General features: G+C 44.6%; 1 protein-coding gene across 2 annotated transcripts in view; it reads left to right on the top strand.

Annotated features, from left to right (window-relative positions):
• Positions 1 to 10,102: 10,102 nt before the first annotated feature.
• OSBPL3 (oxysterol binding protein like 3) overlaps positions 10,103 to 17,426 on the top strand; it is a 120,990-nt gene continuing 113,666 nt past the window's right edge. For both annotated transcript variants that reach the window (XM_045288775.1, XM_045288774.1), the window contains exon 1: positions 10,103 to 10,330. In XM_045288775.1, coding sequence (XP_045144710.1) covers positions 10,238 to 10,330 — 93 coding nt within the window. In that variant the 5' untranslated portion in view covers positions 10,103 to 10,237. The remainder of the gene's footprint in view (positions 10,331 to 17,426) is intronic.

Genomic DNA, 17,426 nt, shown 5'->3' with positions numbered 1-17,426 from the left:
TATTAAATAAGTATTAACTGGCTTTGTAAAATCCATGGTTCATGGCTATCTTTTAAACCTCTTACAAGCCATTGTTTATTATTGCTCTTGCAGTTTGGGGAGGATAACTCAAAATATAGCTCAGGAATTTCGTTTTCTAGACTGGTTTACACTGAAATTCTCAGCCCTGGAATTATTTTGAGTAAAGTGGACAGACCCGCTTGCAGTGTGTACACGTGATCCATTCGCTGCTAGGGTATTTGGTTTCTTGTCATTTGAGAGCATCCTGATAGCTCCTGTGTAATATTATTCATTGCTAGCTAAGTGTTTACATTTCTGAAAACACAATTAGTAGATTTTGATGGGAGATAGAGGCATTTTGAAAATTCACATTCACAGTTCTCAGTGACTCAGTGGATAGTCTTTTTAGAGACGCGATGGAATGCTGTATGAGGTTTCCAGTCATTAAAACCATCGCGCCTCAGCCGGTGGTTGTCAGTTAAAGGAGGTAACACCACCCACTGATAAAATTCAAACCACATGATGTTATTTTAGGCTCTTGGGTGATGCTAACTCTTCTTACCCTTTAAACTGCTAAGTCACATCCTGTTTTGCATTTTAATTTGGTAAAAATTAGATGCAGCAGACAGAGGTCTGGCGTGAGATACTAAAATGAGATGAAATACCAAATAAGAGAAGGCGGTTCTTTGGAGTAAATCTTTCTATCATTTCTGGATGCAAGCTAACGGGCCCTGGCAATCCAGTTACTGGGGAGCATTTCATAACTCCCACGCCCTGGTCTTACTCTTGGCATAATTGGCTGGCTTGCGAAGAAGTGGGCCAGGCGTTAGTATTTTGTAGATGCTCCCCAGAGTTGAGATAATGTTGTCTGAGGTTTCCTCTAACGCCCTAGACTCCATCCTCCAACTTTGCCCATCACATTTACATTTGCCTGGGCAAATCCTGAGGAGCCCTCTTGGCACTAGGGGATAAGCTTTGGGCTGTCAAATTCCAGGGCGGTGATTCAAACCCATCATCAGCTCTGCTGGTGAGAGATGAGGCTGTTTGCTCCCCTGGAGGTTTATCTCAGAAACCCTAGGTTGGGAATGGACTCAATGTGTGAATAAGCCAAATCCTACCCACATCCCAAGGCTCTCCATGGATGTTCCTTCTCACGATTTTCGACTCTGGCTCCGGTGAGTTCTTCCCATTGTGACTGCCCCCAACACCTACTATACATCCCACCCAAATTGTATCCGGGCGTCTTTCCTTCACGTCCATGTTCTATATGTAAGAAAGAGCTTATAGCTCAGGAAAACATTCCAGCCCAGGCCAGATACAGTCCATAAGTAGGATGCTAGTCCCTAAGTCCCTCTTCAGACTCACGCAGCCACATGTAATGCCGAATGCAGGAAAATCACAAGCCGGTGGGTGCAGATTTGTGCAGATACAATGGCAGTGGCTCCACCAGCTCTCAGGGAGGGTTGCCAGAAGGAAGGTGAGGGCAGAGAAGGGGGCATGGGGAGTTCCCAGGGCCCTCCTTATGAGAAGGCCACACCCACAAGGAGGCACCATCAGTTGAAAATCACCCCTACACTTTTATCTCTCTCCAAGTTGACACAGAATTATGTAGCTACCACACCATATGTATGAGTGCACACCCCAAGGCCTGATGGATCAATACGTAGCTGTGTCATGTGCCTCTATTTCAAATCTTTTAACAATCGTGGTCTCTCTTTTTCTTTTTTTGACAGTCAATGGTGACGAATGATGTGGCTTTTATCTTTCTGCATTTCAAGCTTTGTTCCAAAGTCAGCACTCTGCTCGGATGATTTAAAAATAGTCCGTTCACACTTGTGTCATTGTGGTTTTGAGGAGCTGTTAAAAGACCAAAAAAAAAGTTTTAAAATCCTATAGCATCTTTTTTTTTAAATTGTGAATGGCTCTAGGGCAGGGGTCCTCAAACTTTTTAAACAGGGGGCCAGTTCACTGTCCCTCAAACCCATTAGAGGGCTGGACTATACTTAAAAAAAAAAACTGTGAACAAATTCCTATGCACACTGCACATATCTTATTTTGAAGTTAAAAAAACGGGGCAGAAACACCCGGCGGGCTGGATGCATGTCCTCAGCGGGCCTCATGTGGCCTGTGGGCCGTAGTTTGAGGACCCTGGTAGGTTCTTACCTTGTGCTGCAGTTGCCTCTTTCAGGAAGCCAGGAGAGGAAAAGAGTGAGGAGCCATCTTTGCAAGCCACACATGTTGTCTTCGTTTTCTCAATGAACCCTAACAAAGGTTGAGGGGCAGATACCAGCCCCCATTTTAGACCTAGAACACTGAAGGTCAGAGACGCTGGCATGGAGGTCAAGGTTCACTAAATCTGTAGGCGGGATCACCATGTCGCATCTTGGCCTGACTCCTTCAGAGGCACATTGGAGGGAATGCCTCCTTGCATTCCCTCCCTGCCTCCACATGGTGCACTTTTTTCCTAGTAAAAAAATTACTTTCCAGAATAAGTCTAGAAAACAGCCTTTGCTGCCAAAAGACTTGGCAGCCATTGTTCATCTATTCTCTTTTGGGTGGAGCTCAAAGCTCTATTGGTCCTAATGGAAGCCCATGGACGGCATTTGTTTGCATGCTTTTTGCCCACTTGACTTTTAATTCTCTGTTTCACTTGGGCCTGACCCCCAGCTGCTCAGAGGTGGGTGGCTAAGGACCCCACCCATCTCTGGGGAGATGGGGACTCCGCCCATCTCTGTGGTTCCAGATTTTTGAACTCATGTCTGTGCATCTGGCCTTTCACAAATGTCATGTTAGCTGGCCTGCCACGATGGAGAGGAAAGAGAAAGTCATAGAATGACTCCTCTACCCAGGTACCCCCACCAGGTCCTGTGTTAAAATGAAAGGGAGCCCCACGCTAAATTCCATCTCCTCCAACACTCTCTTAGGAAGAAGGCACAAAACCAGTCAGGCAACCTGCTCCTGACGCCCCAGTCTCAGTCCCTCAGGCATGCTGACAGGTACCTGCAGGAGAGGTTTATTTAGCACAGATGGGGCTGCACCCAGGAGGAGGCTGACCTGAGCAGCCACTGAAATTGCTGCAGATGCTGGATTCCTTGAGCTGAGTGGTGGCCCCGTGAATATTTACAAATGCTGGAGTTCATGGAGAGCCCTGGTGGTGGTGTAGGTTTGCATGGCACTCCCAACCACAAGGTCAGCAGTTTGAAACCCCAGCTGCTCTGCAGGAGTAGAAAGATGAGGCTTTCTACTTCTGTAAAGAGATACAGTCTCCGAAACCCACAGGGGCAGTTGTACCCTGACCTATAGGGTCACTATGAGTCGGCATTGACTCGATGGCAGTGAGTCAGTGGAAGTTCATGGAGCTGGACATGCACTTCACTGCATGTAAGGGACAGGAAAGCAGGGAAGATATTTTATACCTTGTTCAAATCAGTTAACCCCTTGAGAAGGGGTGGAAGGTTCTTTCATTTGAGCCTATTCCTCATCTCATACACCCCTAGAGGACTCTGGCCCTTGGTCAAGTATCCCCACCATTAAGGGATTTGACGTCATCATTTCTACCAGGTAAACATAACAACTTCAGCTAGTTGGAGTCGAAGATACCAGACTTCGTTGAGAGTCCTCTAAGCTGAGGCCCTTTGTCCTAGGGCTCCCACCAAGGTCTTTCCCCGGTGACCCTCCGCCCAACCCTGTGCAGTCCCTAAACCCATTGCCATGGTTGGCTCTGACTCGTGAGGATGGCATGTGTGTCCGGGTTGGACTGTGCTCCCAAGGGCTATCCATGTCTGATTCTTCAGAAATAGACTTCCAGATCCTTCTCCCAAGGTGCCTCTGAGCGGACTTGAGCCTCCATCTACTCTTTCAGGTAGCAGACCGTTAACGCCTTGCACAACCCGAGGCAGGAACTAATAGTCTCCCCTCAAGGAGCAGACCGCCTTGCCTCTGAGGAGCTTTTGTCCTGGCCTACTGAGGCTTCCGTTCTGCCCTTTGCCCTGGCCTAACCAGAGCCATTTTCAGGCTTTAACTTCTTTTCCTATTTAAGCTGCCCTTGATAAGTTTAACCAAGTTAGCTAAATTGTAATAACGTTATCTACATTTTTATCCCTAACACATGCGGACGTTTCTCTTATTTTTAACGTATGGTGACTTGGGGAAAGGTCTAAAGAGCATATCATCCTTTTTCCATACAACAGCCATACCCCTTTTGTTTCATGCCATTGATTACAATCCCCCAACGTAACATCGTGCATACCCCACTTCTTCTCAGCGCTCACCATGCACGTTCCTTCTCCTTTCCTCTCCCTTCTGAATGTTGTCTTCGGGCAAATGCTACCTCTTTCATCTCAAATAGTGGGTGATTCTCGGGTGTGTTACTGTTCCTCTTAAAGCCCTTTCTCTTGCTCAAGTCACGGGGGTGAGCTCTTCCAGCCTGGAAGGGGTGTCTCCAGGCCATAATCTGGGAGTCTCAACTGTCTATCTAACCAAGAAGTCTGGTCATTCCATGATTTGGAGTTAACTGAGGGTTGGCAAGAGGGGAGGCTCTGGAGCCTGATAGAATTTCTCTGGATCATTCCAGACCACTCTGGGGCTGGGTGTGGGAGGGTCTGTGGATTTCCTTGGCTATGGAAAAGAGCAGCAAGTGTGTTTGGAGGGGGGGTGGGGGCAGACTAGCAGTGCTCATTCTCGGGGGTGTGGCCCGGTGAAGAGATAAAGATGCCCCTTCTCATCAGCACTCGTCTGATTTGGCTCCGTTTCAGCCTTCAGATGGCATCATTGTATCACCCAGTGGTCCTCTCCTCCCGCTTCTTCTCACTTGGCACAGCACCTGGCAGAGGCAGAAAACAGAAACCCTTTGTTGGTGTTCCTAATCCAGCCTGGAATGCGTTGCCCTGGCAATGCCTGTCCCCACCTGCATTTTATCACTTGGGGTTCCCTTGAGTTTCTTTGCCTTCTCAAACAACAACAGCCAACACTGTTATTAAACAGACTATTAAGATATCTTTATGGCCTCACCTGGCAATATTTAACTAAATCACATTTGCTTCTAACTTCAGGTCCCATTAGTCATGCGCCCGTAAGTGAAGCTAATGTTGCTGGCGCCGATACAGAGTCCATCCGGAGATAGCGCGCTTATGGGAGAGGAACATCGGAATTTAGTGCTTATCGGGACCTTAATTTCATATTCTGAGATTTTAATATTTCTCCTCATGTCTTAGTGTTGGTGCTTGGTTCTAACCTTTTTTCTTTTATGTCCCTGGATTTTATTTTGTTGTTGGGAATATGTACAACAGCCCGTGCACCGATTCGAATCGCGTGTACCCTGTTCTAGCACACGCACCACTCTCTCCTTTTTCGGCTGCTGGGGCTCGAGAAGTCATTGCAGCGACCACACAGGACTCACGACAGTACTTGTGACGAAAGGGCTTATTCAGGCTGCTGGCAGGTTACAATGCAGGTGGGAGGTGCTCAGGATGGGTGTTCAGTCACGGCATGTTAAGAAGATCTTTCCGGGATGCTAGTAAGTTTCCAAAGGGCATGTTTCTTTGCTGTAAGCGTCAGGCCACACGTACTCAGCTCGGTGAGCCCAGCTCCCTGGATGAAGTGCCCAAAGGTACCGCTCCATGAGCTAGCCTCCTGCTCTGTGGGCTGCGGGGTCTAGCCCTCTGTGTCAGCCCTTCTGCGCCTCCTCGGCCAGTCCTCTGATGTCACAGCTGTCCTCTGGACCCAGGAAGTTCACAGTGCGGGGTCTTGGGGTCCAGCGAATAGGCTCTACTCCTCACTCTCGCCCTGCTTCTGTGAGGCTCATTTTATACGCCCCAAGATGGACCCACAACTGAATCCTATCAGTGTGTCCGTCCCCCGCTTCTCCTACCCAGACTCATCAGGAAAAGGTTGTTTGGTGGGATAACTAGAGAGACGATAACTAGAAGAGCCGAGTTAAATAATTTGCTGCCCTGCAGGCCACCCCCTGTCTCATATAGCCCATGGCTTCTTTCATACATGAAGGCTTAACTCCCCCCAACTTTTAATCATTCTACCGTGAACATGCCCGTAAAAGCTCATAAGCCAGCCACATCAAACCTCTATTTCCCCCATTTCCTTTTTATTTTTAAAATAGTTTTATTGGCATATACTTTGTATATCATACAATTTAATCATTCGACCTATTAAGAGTTGTGCTATCAATCTACTGCCATCAGCTTCCGAATATTTTCTTCTCATGCTCATTGTTAGCTCCCCATTTCCCTAACCTCCCTGGCCACGCCCCTAGGCAATTATGAATCCAGTGACTCTATAGATATACCTATCTTGGATTTCATTCACAGAAAATCATACCAAAAAACAAATAGGAAGCGGAAAAACAAAACAAAAACAACAACAATGACTAGAAAACAACAACCCAGAACAACTTCAATCGAAAAGCAGAAAATATTAAAAACAGAAACAACTTTAAAATGGATCAAAAGGGAGATCCAGTGTAAAGTATTACATTTTAAACTAACTACATCTGCTGTTCTCAACCTCATAATGCTGCCTGTCTGGTAGCAAGGCTATTCACTGCCCTGGGCCATGTTCAGAGAGGATTCACCAGAGGTATAGTCAATGTGGGGACTCTGTAAATGAAGTTTGGGCCTCCACTGTCATCCATACCCTTTTGCAAACCAAGTGTCCATAACATCCCCATCCCTATTTTAGATACTCTGTTTTTAAATTGGAGCCCTAGTGGTATAGTGCATTGTGTGTTGAGCTCCTAATTACAAGGTCAGCAGTTCAAAACCACTAGCCACTCCACCAGAGAAAGATGAGGCTTTCTACCCATGTAAAGATTTAGTAGAGCAGTTCCACCCCTGTCCTATTGGGTCACTGTGAGTCAGAATCAACTCGATGGCCGTAAGCCTTTCTCTGTAGTCTTCCTTCCAGTGAAAGAGTAGGTACAATTTAGTGATATGGACAACATTCATCAAGTTGTGCATCATTCTTACCCTCCTTTCCTGAGTTGTTCTTTTCTTATTTGCAACCACTCCACATCCTCACAGGTTCCCATTTAATCTTTCGAGTGCTGTTGTCGGTGTGATCCCATATAGATAGTTCTTCCAAGGGCATGCTGTTCAAGGTAGACCTTCTTTTGCTAGTGAAGCTAAGCTACTATTCTGTTTTTAAGAAGACAAAGCATATTTTTGATAGTTTAAGGCTTTAAGATGATCTCAGGACAATGGTTTCAGTGGTCCATCGCCCTCCCAAAATGCTAGCATCCATAAAAATGTAAAATTCTGTTCTGTATCTTCTCCCATTTGATCAGGATTTTTCTAGGAAACCTTTGATCAAAAGGTTCCAGAATGGTAGCTGGGCACCCTCCAGTTCTAGCCAAGACGAATGGCCATTGTTCATGGAGGCAACTAGCCACCCATTGCACACCCTCCTCCTTTAGTGACCCTCCTTCCTCTAGTGCTCCAGTGGAATAGAGACCCATTGTTGTGACTTGCGCAGCCACTTGCAAGGTCTTTGAGGCCTGTGTAACAAACACGGAGATACAAAAGAAGCACTAAACACGTTAGTAGGCCAATTAAGGAGGCTACTTCATGCACTGTGACCCTAAACTTCTAAGCCAAGGAACCCCAATCCCATGAGGTGTTTGGTTGTACCTAAGCAGCCTCAACAGAGGCATTGATCGTTGTTATAAATATACTTATCATTCAACTTCCACCACTCCAACTATTTTCAGGTGCGCAACTTAATAGCAGTTAAAATAATCAGCTGTGCCACCCTACCCTTAATCAATGCAATCTTCCCATCCTTGTTAACTCCCGTTTCTCCCTTCCTTTGACCCCTGATAATCACTAATCAGCGTTGATAACCACGAATAAGCACTAAAGGCATTCTTGTACATGTTTTTGTATAGACATATTTCCATTTTTTCTTGGGTTTATACCTTAAAGTGGAATTGCCAGGTCACGTGGTAACTGTGCTGCACTGTTAGAGGAACAGCCAGGCTATTTTCCATAGAGGGTGCACCGTTGTTATATTCTCATGCATTCATTAAACACCTACTATGCTGCTTTAAGGATCCCTGGTTACACAGTGATTGAGCAGTCCACTGCTCACAAATGACTGGCTGTTTGAACCGACCAGCACTTCTTCAGGAGAAAGGTGTGGCCGTCCACTTCCATCCGGAAACCTCCTGAGGTAGTTCCCCTCAGTCCTATGGCGTTACCAGGAGTTGGAATCAGTTTGGTATTTTAGATATCAGTCAAGGAAAAAGGGTTGTAATTTCTTCACATCTTGCAAACTCTTGTTCTTTTCCGTTTTGTTTGGTTGCTGTTAACGTCAGTCTTCTAATGGGTGTGAAGTAGTAGCTCCTTATGGTGAGTGATGGTTTTTGTGATACTGATTTTTTTTAATCAAATTTACTTTATTCTTCGCGAGGCTTTCATCCAGTGAGGGAAGGTTTAGGAGAAGAGGAACCTTTCTCAGGTCATGTAGTTAATTGAGAACTAACCTTTCAGATTAAACCTTTTTTCCCTTCCTTGCTCAACGCTATCTTTATGGTGCCATCGTTTATATCCTATAAACTATTTTCGTGAACAATAGTTTAGTAAAATGCACTCCTCTCTTGATTTCTTAGGTTTACTTGACTGAATGTCATCTGTTATTTTTTTTTAATAATTCTTTTATTAGGGGCTCATACAACTCATCACAATCTGTGCATACGTCATCTGTGTCCAGCACTTTAGTACATATGTTGATTTCATCATTCTTACAACACCCACTTTCTACTTGAGCCCCTGGTGTCAGCTCATATTTCTCCCTCCCTCCCCCAAAACCCCTGATAATTTACAATTTATTATTATTTTATCATATCTTACCCCATCCAACATCTCCCTTGCCCACTTCTACACAGTCCGTCCCCCAGGGAGGAGGCCACATGTAGACCTTGTCCTCTGTTCCCCCTTTCTCCCTCTCCTTCCCTCCACCCTCCCGCCATCGCCACTCTCTCCACTGGTCCTGGGGGGTTCATCTGTCCTGGGTTCACTGTATTTCCAGTTCCTATCTGTGCCAGTGCACCTCCTCCAGTCCAGCCGGATATGTAAGGTAGAATTGGAATCATGGTAGTGGGGTGGAGGAAGCATTTAAGAATCAGAGGAAAATTGCATATTTCATCGTTACTACACTGCACTCTGATTTGCTTTTCATCTCCCCGCAGCCCTTCTGCAAGAGGATGTCCAATTTCCCCTGGATTGGCCCTGGGTCCCCACTCTGCACTCCCCCTCATTCACAATGTTATGATCTTTTTTTTTTTTTTTGGTCTTTGATGCCTGATACCTGACCCTTTCGCCGCCTTATCGTCTTACAGGCTGGTGTGCTTCTTCCATGTGGGCTTTGTTGTTTCTCAGTTAGATGGCCCCGTGTTTATCTTCCAGCATGTGGGACCCCAGATTCTGTGTAATTTGACAGCTTGGCACCATCAGCTTTCTTCACTGCATTTGCTTATGTACCCGCTTTGTCTTCAGTATTCATGTTGGGGTAGGCTGGTGTGCTTCTTCCTTGTGGGTTTTGTTGTTTCTTAGCTAGATGGCCATCTGTTTGTCTTCGAGCCTGTAAGACCCCAGATGCTGTATCATTTGATAGCCGGGCACCATCTGCTTTCTTCCCCACTTTTGCTAATGCACCCCCTATGTCCTCAGCGATCAAGTAGGGGTAGGCTGGTGTGCTTCTTCCGTGTGGGTTTTGTTGTCTCTCAGCTAGATGGTGCTTGTTTATCTTCAGGTCTTTAAGACTTCAGGTGCTATATCTTTTGGTAGCTGGGCACCATCAGCTTTCTTCACCACACTTGCTTGTGCAACCATTGTCTTCAGTGACTTCAGGTGTTGTATCTTGTAGGTGTCTTGACTCAAACTTTCTTCTTAGCATTCTTAAATCTGCCATACTGCAAAGCTACATGGAAAACAACCTATGCACGATTTCCAGCGAGAGAAGTGTGAAGCATCCCCCCCTCCACAGTCTCCGATGCAGCGAAACGTTGTGACACTGTAATCTGTAGATGACGCCCGACACCTCTGACTTTCTCTCTCTCTTCCTTTCCCTAGGTTTTAAGGGATTCCTTCCAGGTCACGCAGAATGCTCTCACATCGTGCTGGCTGAAAGCTGATCCGCCTGCCCGCGTGGGGTTTCCATCCTCTCGGCTCCATTCCCTGCTGCTGGCATTTTGACAGCACCGAGGCCAACTCACCTCCTGTGCACAATGAGCGATGAGAAGAACCTCGGGGTGTCCCAAAAATTGGTCTCGCCTTCAAGGAGCACAAGCAGCTGCTCCTCCAAGCAGGGAAGCCGACAGGTAAAGTTTAATTCACGTAGCTATCTTAGACAATTATCTGTCTATTTATTTTCACTGTGGCTCAAAACCTTTATCTAGTAATGTTCCCCCCCCCCCACTTTTTCACAGTTTTATTGACATATAATGCATGTATCATACAATTCATTGGTATAAACATTAAAAAAGAGTTGCACAATCATCACCACAATCAATTTTAGAACAGTTTCTTCATTATTGTATTCACTACTACTAGCTCCCCACCTCCCCTGCACCTTTGTGGGTGTTTGCTGCCATTATCCCAAGAAACCATTGATCTAGTTACTGTCTTTATAGATTTACATATCCCAGATAGCATATAAGATGAACAAAAAATCAGAACTGTACAACAATTATCAAATGAAACCAGAAAAACCACAATCTGAAAGAAAGCAAAAAAAATAATTAAACTGAGGACGAATTCAAAATGGGTCAAACGGGAGAAGAAATCAAAGGTGTTCAACTTTAACCCAACTACACATGTTGGGTTTCCAATGTACTCGGTCTTCTAACAAGCTATTCGCATCTGGTTCACTCAGATTTTTAAATGCAAATTTAGATCAGCAAGCAGTTTACAGCTTAAAATGTACACATTTATTTGGGAAATTGTACTCAGTTTAAGAGCATTTTCTTCTAACCATATCATAATTACGTAATAAGAGATCATTCTAGATTATTTTAATGATGTAGCTTGAGTGCCTACCAGGTAGGAATGACTATGTCTGGGTCTTTGTATTATTTAATGCAATCCTTCCAAATTCTTTTGAACTTTCACCTCTGTACAAGGAAAACAAAAATCCTCACAAATAGACCAATAAGCAGCATCACAATAAACAGGGGGAGAGATTGAAGTTGTCAAGGATTTCATTGTGCTTGGATACACAATCGACACCCGTGGAAGCAACAGCAGGAAATCAGCTCAAGGATTGCGTTGGGCAAAATGGCTGCAACGAACCTCTTTGAAGTGTCGAAGAGCAAAGGCGCTACATGGAAGACCAAGGTGTGCCCTCCCCAGTCCGTGTTGTTTCTCATTGCCTCGTGGGTCCACGGACGCTGGGCAATGGCTAAGTGAGGTGAGAGACTAATCGATACATTTAGACTGTGGCGCTGGCAAAGAATATTGAAAGTCCTATGGACGGCCAGAGGCGTGAACCAGTCTGTCTGGGAGAAGTACAGCTGGAATGCTCCTTGGAAGTGAGCGCTGAAACTTGTCCCCCACACTTTGGTCGTGTTAGGGGGACTAATCCCTGGAGAAGGACATCTTGCTGGGTAAAGTAGAGGATCAATGAAAAGAGGAAGAGCTCCAAGGGGATGGCATGACATGGCGACTGCTGGCAGTGGGCCGAAACACGGCAGTGGCTGTGCGGATGGTACAGCACTGGACAGTGTTTTGTTTCCTTGTACATGGGGTTGCCAAGAGTCATTGTTCCGCAGCTGACTCAGACTGACTGGGGTCCTTGCCCAAGGGCACACATCTAATAAGTGGCAAAACAAGAAACCCAAACTCGCTGTGCTTGGCTCCAGAACCAAAGTTCCTGCTAACCCAAACAAACGAACAAAGAAGAACTTTCCAGTAACTCTTCCCTTTTCCCTTCCTGCTAGTCCTTAAACCTTTCATGACAGCTTCTAATCACAGATGACCCTGTGACTTCACGTTTCATTTGCTTTGTTTCTTTAATGAGCAAGAGAAGCTAATCAATAGGGAGCTGGCGAAAGGAATTAAATAGGAGGAAGAAAAAAGGGCTTGAGTGATTAGTTCCTAAATAACTTCAGTTAATTATATGTTGTTATTGTGGTTCTTGTTGTTGTTTTTTAATAGATCTCTGTTGGCAGAATTAGCTGGTTGTAGATCAATGGAAGTCAATGCATGTAAATCATAATAATTCTTCCGCCTACAGTTAGGTAAAGAAGGAGTGGGCTGTCAGAAAGCTGCGGGTTACAGCACACTGGTCTCTAAGCCTTTGCAGGGTCTGCCGGCTGTGCTGGCATTGCCTTCACTCCCTGGGAAGCACTGGCCCAAGAATCCGTCCCAACCACTTAGTTCCAGGTTTGGAAGCAGCAATCAAGCCAACCTCCCACCTCAGACATGTCCATCCATTTGTGACACATCATCACCGGGGTCTCCATTTGAATCCTGCCTGGGCCTGGGACAAGGAGGGAGTTGGCCACTGTGAAACACTACATCAGATCTTTGATTCCAGACCAATCGGATTTTGCCTGAGGCCTGACACTGGCGGACTCTTTCAAGATCTCCCAGGATGGATTAGGAAGACAAATGTTTTCAGAACTCCCATCACTTCCTTCTGGCACTTATTAAAGGGGGACCCCCACCCTGTTTTACAGCTTTCCTGTGTTGGTTTTGATGTTGCACCTTCATGGAGACATTTCTCTCCATAAACCTGGTACTCAGGAGGAATTCTGATTGGGATAAAGCCAGAACGTGTGTGTGTGTATGTGTGTGTGTGTGTGTCCTCTATACCTAACAGCAACTAATACAGTAGACCCCCAGACCTCAACACTGATCTGTTCTAGGAGTGTTGAGATGTGATGCAGTTGAGTTCCGAATCAATTTTTCCCATAAGAAATAATTGAGAATCTATTCTCGACCACCAAGTTTTGACCCTAACCTTGCCTTTTTATAGAAAATATTACACAGAAATTTCAAAGTAAATAAGTTCAGAGTTAATTAGTATAATTTAAATAAGAAACACAATGTTACAAAAGTTTTTAACAACTGCAGTATGGCCCATACCTTGAGATTGATGAGGACCTGGATCTGTGGACACGGATATGAGAGAGCGCCGTTGCTTAGAAGGGAATCCCCTTCCGTAGAATCAACTGGCAGCTGCTTTTCAGTTTTCCCTTGTTTTCCATCTTTCACTAGGACCTCGATGGCTTTCTAAAGGAAGTATCTGTCTCATGTGGTCGGCTGTTGATATTTCCTTAACTTTTCTAAAAGGATTTACTAAATTATCATGAACAATACCAATGACACGTTAACCCGTTCCTTATCATGATGATTATTTTCAAAAAACTCGTTCTTAGACCCATTTTTTAAATCTAAAACAGTACAAAAAGTCACGAAGACTAAGAAAATTATAGCAAAATGCTTGGAACACAGCTGCAAAAGGTTTAAACAACACGTACTAACAACACCAAGTAACATCGAGTGACCTAAACACGAACTGCTTTTGTTTACAAAAATCACGTGTGTTGGGTCGGATTCTGATGTTTTGTTTGAGCTCCGATGCAAAATTTTCTGGACATTTCTCTCAAAAACCAATTATGTTAAATACTGATGCGGTCGAGTACCGGGGTTCTCCTGTCTTATGCGCTCCTTTGATAAGAAAACAGCAGTGATAAATGCTCAGAACACTATAGGAATTGGAGCCATTCAGTGAAATGTTCAGATTAAATACTATAGATATTAGATTTATTAGATCCTATATATGTGTGTGTGTTATTTGAAGTTGATTGGCTTGGTTTTCAGAATAGTTTTGATGTTGTTGTTTGTTCGTTTGTTTTGAGAAACGGCCTTATGAAAACGCAAGAGGGATGTACGTGATAACTAAGTTTCCCCCCCCTAGTTTGGGTTGGTGGTCATTCAACCATGTATTCACTCATCCAATGCTGATCTTTTATATGTGGGATCGCCCACTTTAATACAGACACAACGTTGTTTTGTAAATGCGAATACCTTGTGACAGAGAAGAGTTCATTCCAACCTTAGCTTGACCCTCATAATAAAAGCCATCTCTCACTTTCAGGGGCCTTTTTTACCCTTGGAAAACATACTATTGAATAGTCACTTTCTCAGTTGTTGTCAGGGGCCATTTTTGTATCCCGTTATGTTGTCCACCTTGGCAGTCATGCTTAGGATTCCATCCCAACTGAGCCCCAGACTGTCGTTCAGTCTGTAAAGGTGTTGGAACCTTACACCTAGGAGTTTCTCCGTTGTTAAATATAGTCATCATACTCGGTGTCCAGTTATTTCAATGGAAAGTGCAAATTAACATTTAACACTTCAATATATGTGCAAAAATAAATTTAATTTGCATAATAATAAATATCATGGATTGAGTTGTGTGTTCCCTAGTGCTGAGAACCTCCTAGACCCAGAGTGAGATTGATACCAAAGCACATGGAGATTCCAGGGACTTGTGTCTCCTGATAACATGTCCAAAGTGCATGATACGAAGTCTCTCCCCCCTCACCGCTAAAGAACTGTCTGGCTGTGCCTATTCCAAAATGGATTTGTTTGTTCTTCTAGCAGTCTGTGGTACTTTCAGTCTGTTTCACAACACCCTAATTCAAATGCACAATTCTTCTGCTGTCTTCCTTATATCTTGGCCGACTCTCACATGCACATGAAGTGATTGAAAATACCATGGCTGGGGTCGGGTGTAGCTTAGTCCTCAAAATGATATCGTTGCTTTTTAACACCTTCAAAGGGCCTTGTGCAGTAGATTTTCCCAGTGAAATACATTGTTTGATTTCTTTTTTTTTTTTTTAATCATTTTATTGGGTCCCCTTACAGCCACAGCTCTAATAACCATCCAAATCTTGCTTGATTTCTTGACTGCTCTTTTCATGAACCTGCATCGTGGAACCAAATCAAATGAAACATTGACAATGTCTATCTTTTTACCCTCAATCTTGATGTTGCTTATGGAGGATTTTTGTTTTCTTTACACTGAATTGCCATCTGTACTAGAGCCTTTGATTTCCCTCAGTGAGTGCTTCAGATCCTCTTGGCTTTCAACAAGCCAGGTTGTGTCACTGCATCTTGGGGGTTGTTAATAAGCCTTCCTCCAATCCTGATGCAGCATTCTTCTTCAGACAGCCCAGTTCTTGGATTATTTGCTCATCTGACAGATTGACTAAGTGTGATGAAAGGTTACAACCCTGATGCACATCTTTCCTCATCATAAACCCTTTTGTTCTCTTTGACCCTGCATTTCAGGGCCATGAAAAACCAAGATGAATTCCATCACCTTTTACCATAAAGACTGACACTCTTGAAATTTTCAAACCAGGGGGCCTCACTTTGCCAGTGTGCCCACAACCTAGTGATAAAATCAGTGAAGTGTTAAGAGGATGGGATTCATCATGATGAGCACTCGAACGCTGAAATTTTGGTTTCACCCATTCATTAGTCCTGTAACTTTGAATTCCCGAAGCCTGTTTCCTCATTACAAAACAAAACAAAAACTCACTGCTGTGGAATCCATTCTGACTCACAGTGACCCTATAGGACAGGGTAGAACTGCCCCTGTGGGTTTCCAAGACTGTTAACTCTTTACGGAAGCAGAAAGCCTAGTCTTCCTCCATGGAAAAGCTGGTGCTTTTGAACTGCTAACCCTGTGGTTAGCTGCCCAAGACCTAGCCCACTACACTCCCATTAAAACGGCCGTGGTCCTTCTGGTGCTGTTGGTGTCTAGGTTAGAAGTAAAGCACTCGTCAGGCTCATAGTTGGTGCTAACTAAAGATTAGCACTTGTTTGATTGATTGTAGTTAGCATGAATCTGAATTTAATATTGGTGGAAGGTATGAATGCCCACGGAACATTATTCTATCTTTTTCTCCTCAGAAACGTGTTGTCATATGCACACCTCTCCATACCTGTCTGGATTTGTGTTGTACAAACTCTACAAGGCACAAAATCTGCTTGTGAATATGTCCTTTAAAAATACGAGTTAACGTACTTTACATAGACGAACAAAATGCTTTCGTGGAAGAAAGTGTTTAATAATCGGGCTACATGTTGTGTATCCTCACCACCTGCCATGGCCTGTACCTAAGCCAAGTGAGAGAAGCCAGGGAACGGTGATCCTGACTCGATTCTGTGGGCCCTGCCCCTACTCACCATTGCTCTCCTGGGCCAGAAGCTTCTGTTGGGAGTAATGGCTGGGCACAGGCAGGGCCAGTGGCAGTGGAGGCGCCATGTTCTTACCCTTGGTGGCATTGGAGTGTGGAAATCAAGAGCTCTCCCCCACGATCACTAGGCTCTGCTGTTGCCCGGAGTTCAGCCCAGGGTCGTGTTTTGTCTCAGTTTGACCTCCATAACCGGGACATAAAATCCACCTCCTACTTCTTTCCCAGGGCTGGGTTGAGGAGGAAAAAGTGGATTGTTTCCTTGTCTAAGCAATCCCTAGACTTTGCAGAATGGCACTTTGTACATGGAAGAAACAGGGACAGCTACAGCGGTGTTCTGGTTAGTTCCAGAGCCAGTCAGATGGCCCTGCGCCAGAGGTGCCCGCCAGTCAGCAGGAAAACGGGGCTCTTGAAGTGGACTGTTTTTCAGAAGAAGTGCCTTTACAGTGTAGGAAACCGCTTTCCTGGTAGGAAACTCCCAGCTACAGAATCGAGCCTTTGAAAGAATAGATGATTGTCCCACTCTGCCTTTTGTCACCACACCCAGTGATCTGTGAGGGTTCTAAACTAATTTTAAGGAACCTTGAGAATTCGGTGGTTAAATGCTTGGCTGCTGGTCAGAAGGTAAGTGGTTCGAAACCAAAAACAACTTGGTGGGAGAAAGATAAGGTCGTCTATCGTCTGCTTCCATGAACATTACAGCCTTCAACCCCCTCCCGAACACTCCCCTGTGTCTTCAGGGTCCACTGTAAGTCAGCACTGTCTTGAGAGCAATGTTTCCTACCCACCCGCGTCACCCCTGTGCTTGCGTTTTGTTTGGTTGTTCCAAGTCCACCTTTCGTTTGGTATTTTTCAGCCATGGATAACATTTATTTTTAATTATCCTGTGTGTATTCTGTAACAGGTATACAGTAGAAAATTTTATTTGAAAAAGATTTGCAATCCCCTCTCATTGGTAGTATGACTAAGATTTATTGTATGCCTTTCAATTACCTTAGGATTCAATAACAATATTCAGCTACAGTGTAGCCCCATTTCCAAGGTACATGCAGGGTGTAAATTGTTATAAAAGTTAAAGCCAAATTCACTGCCATCAAACTGAATCTGACTTGTAGCAGCCCTGAAAGGTGGGGTAGAGCTGCTCCTTGGGTTTCAGAGACTATAACTCTTGACAAAAGTAGAAAACCTCATCTTTCTCCGGAGGAGT

This window comes from Echinops telfairi, unplaced genomic scaffold, assembly GCF_000313985.2.
Source record: "Echinops telfairi isolate 266 unplaced genomic scaffold, ASM31398v2 ScPeMD7_23;HRSCAF=83, whole genome shotgun sequence".
NCBI lineage: Eukaryota > Metazoa > Chordata > Mammalia > Afrosoricida > Tenrecidae > Echinops > Echinops telfairi.
Note: the sequence above shows the minus strand (reverse complement) of the source record. Positions and strands in the feature narration are given on the sequence as shown.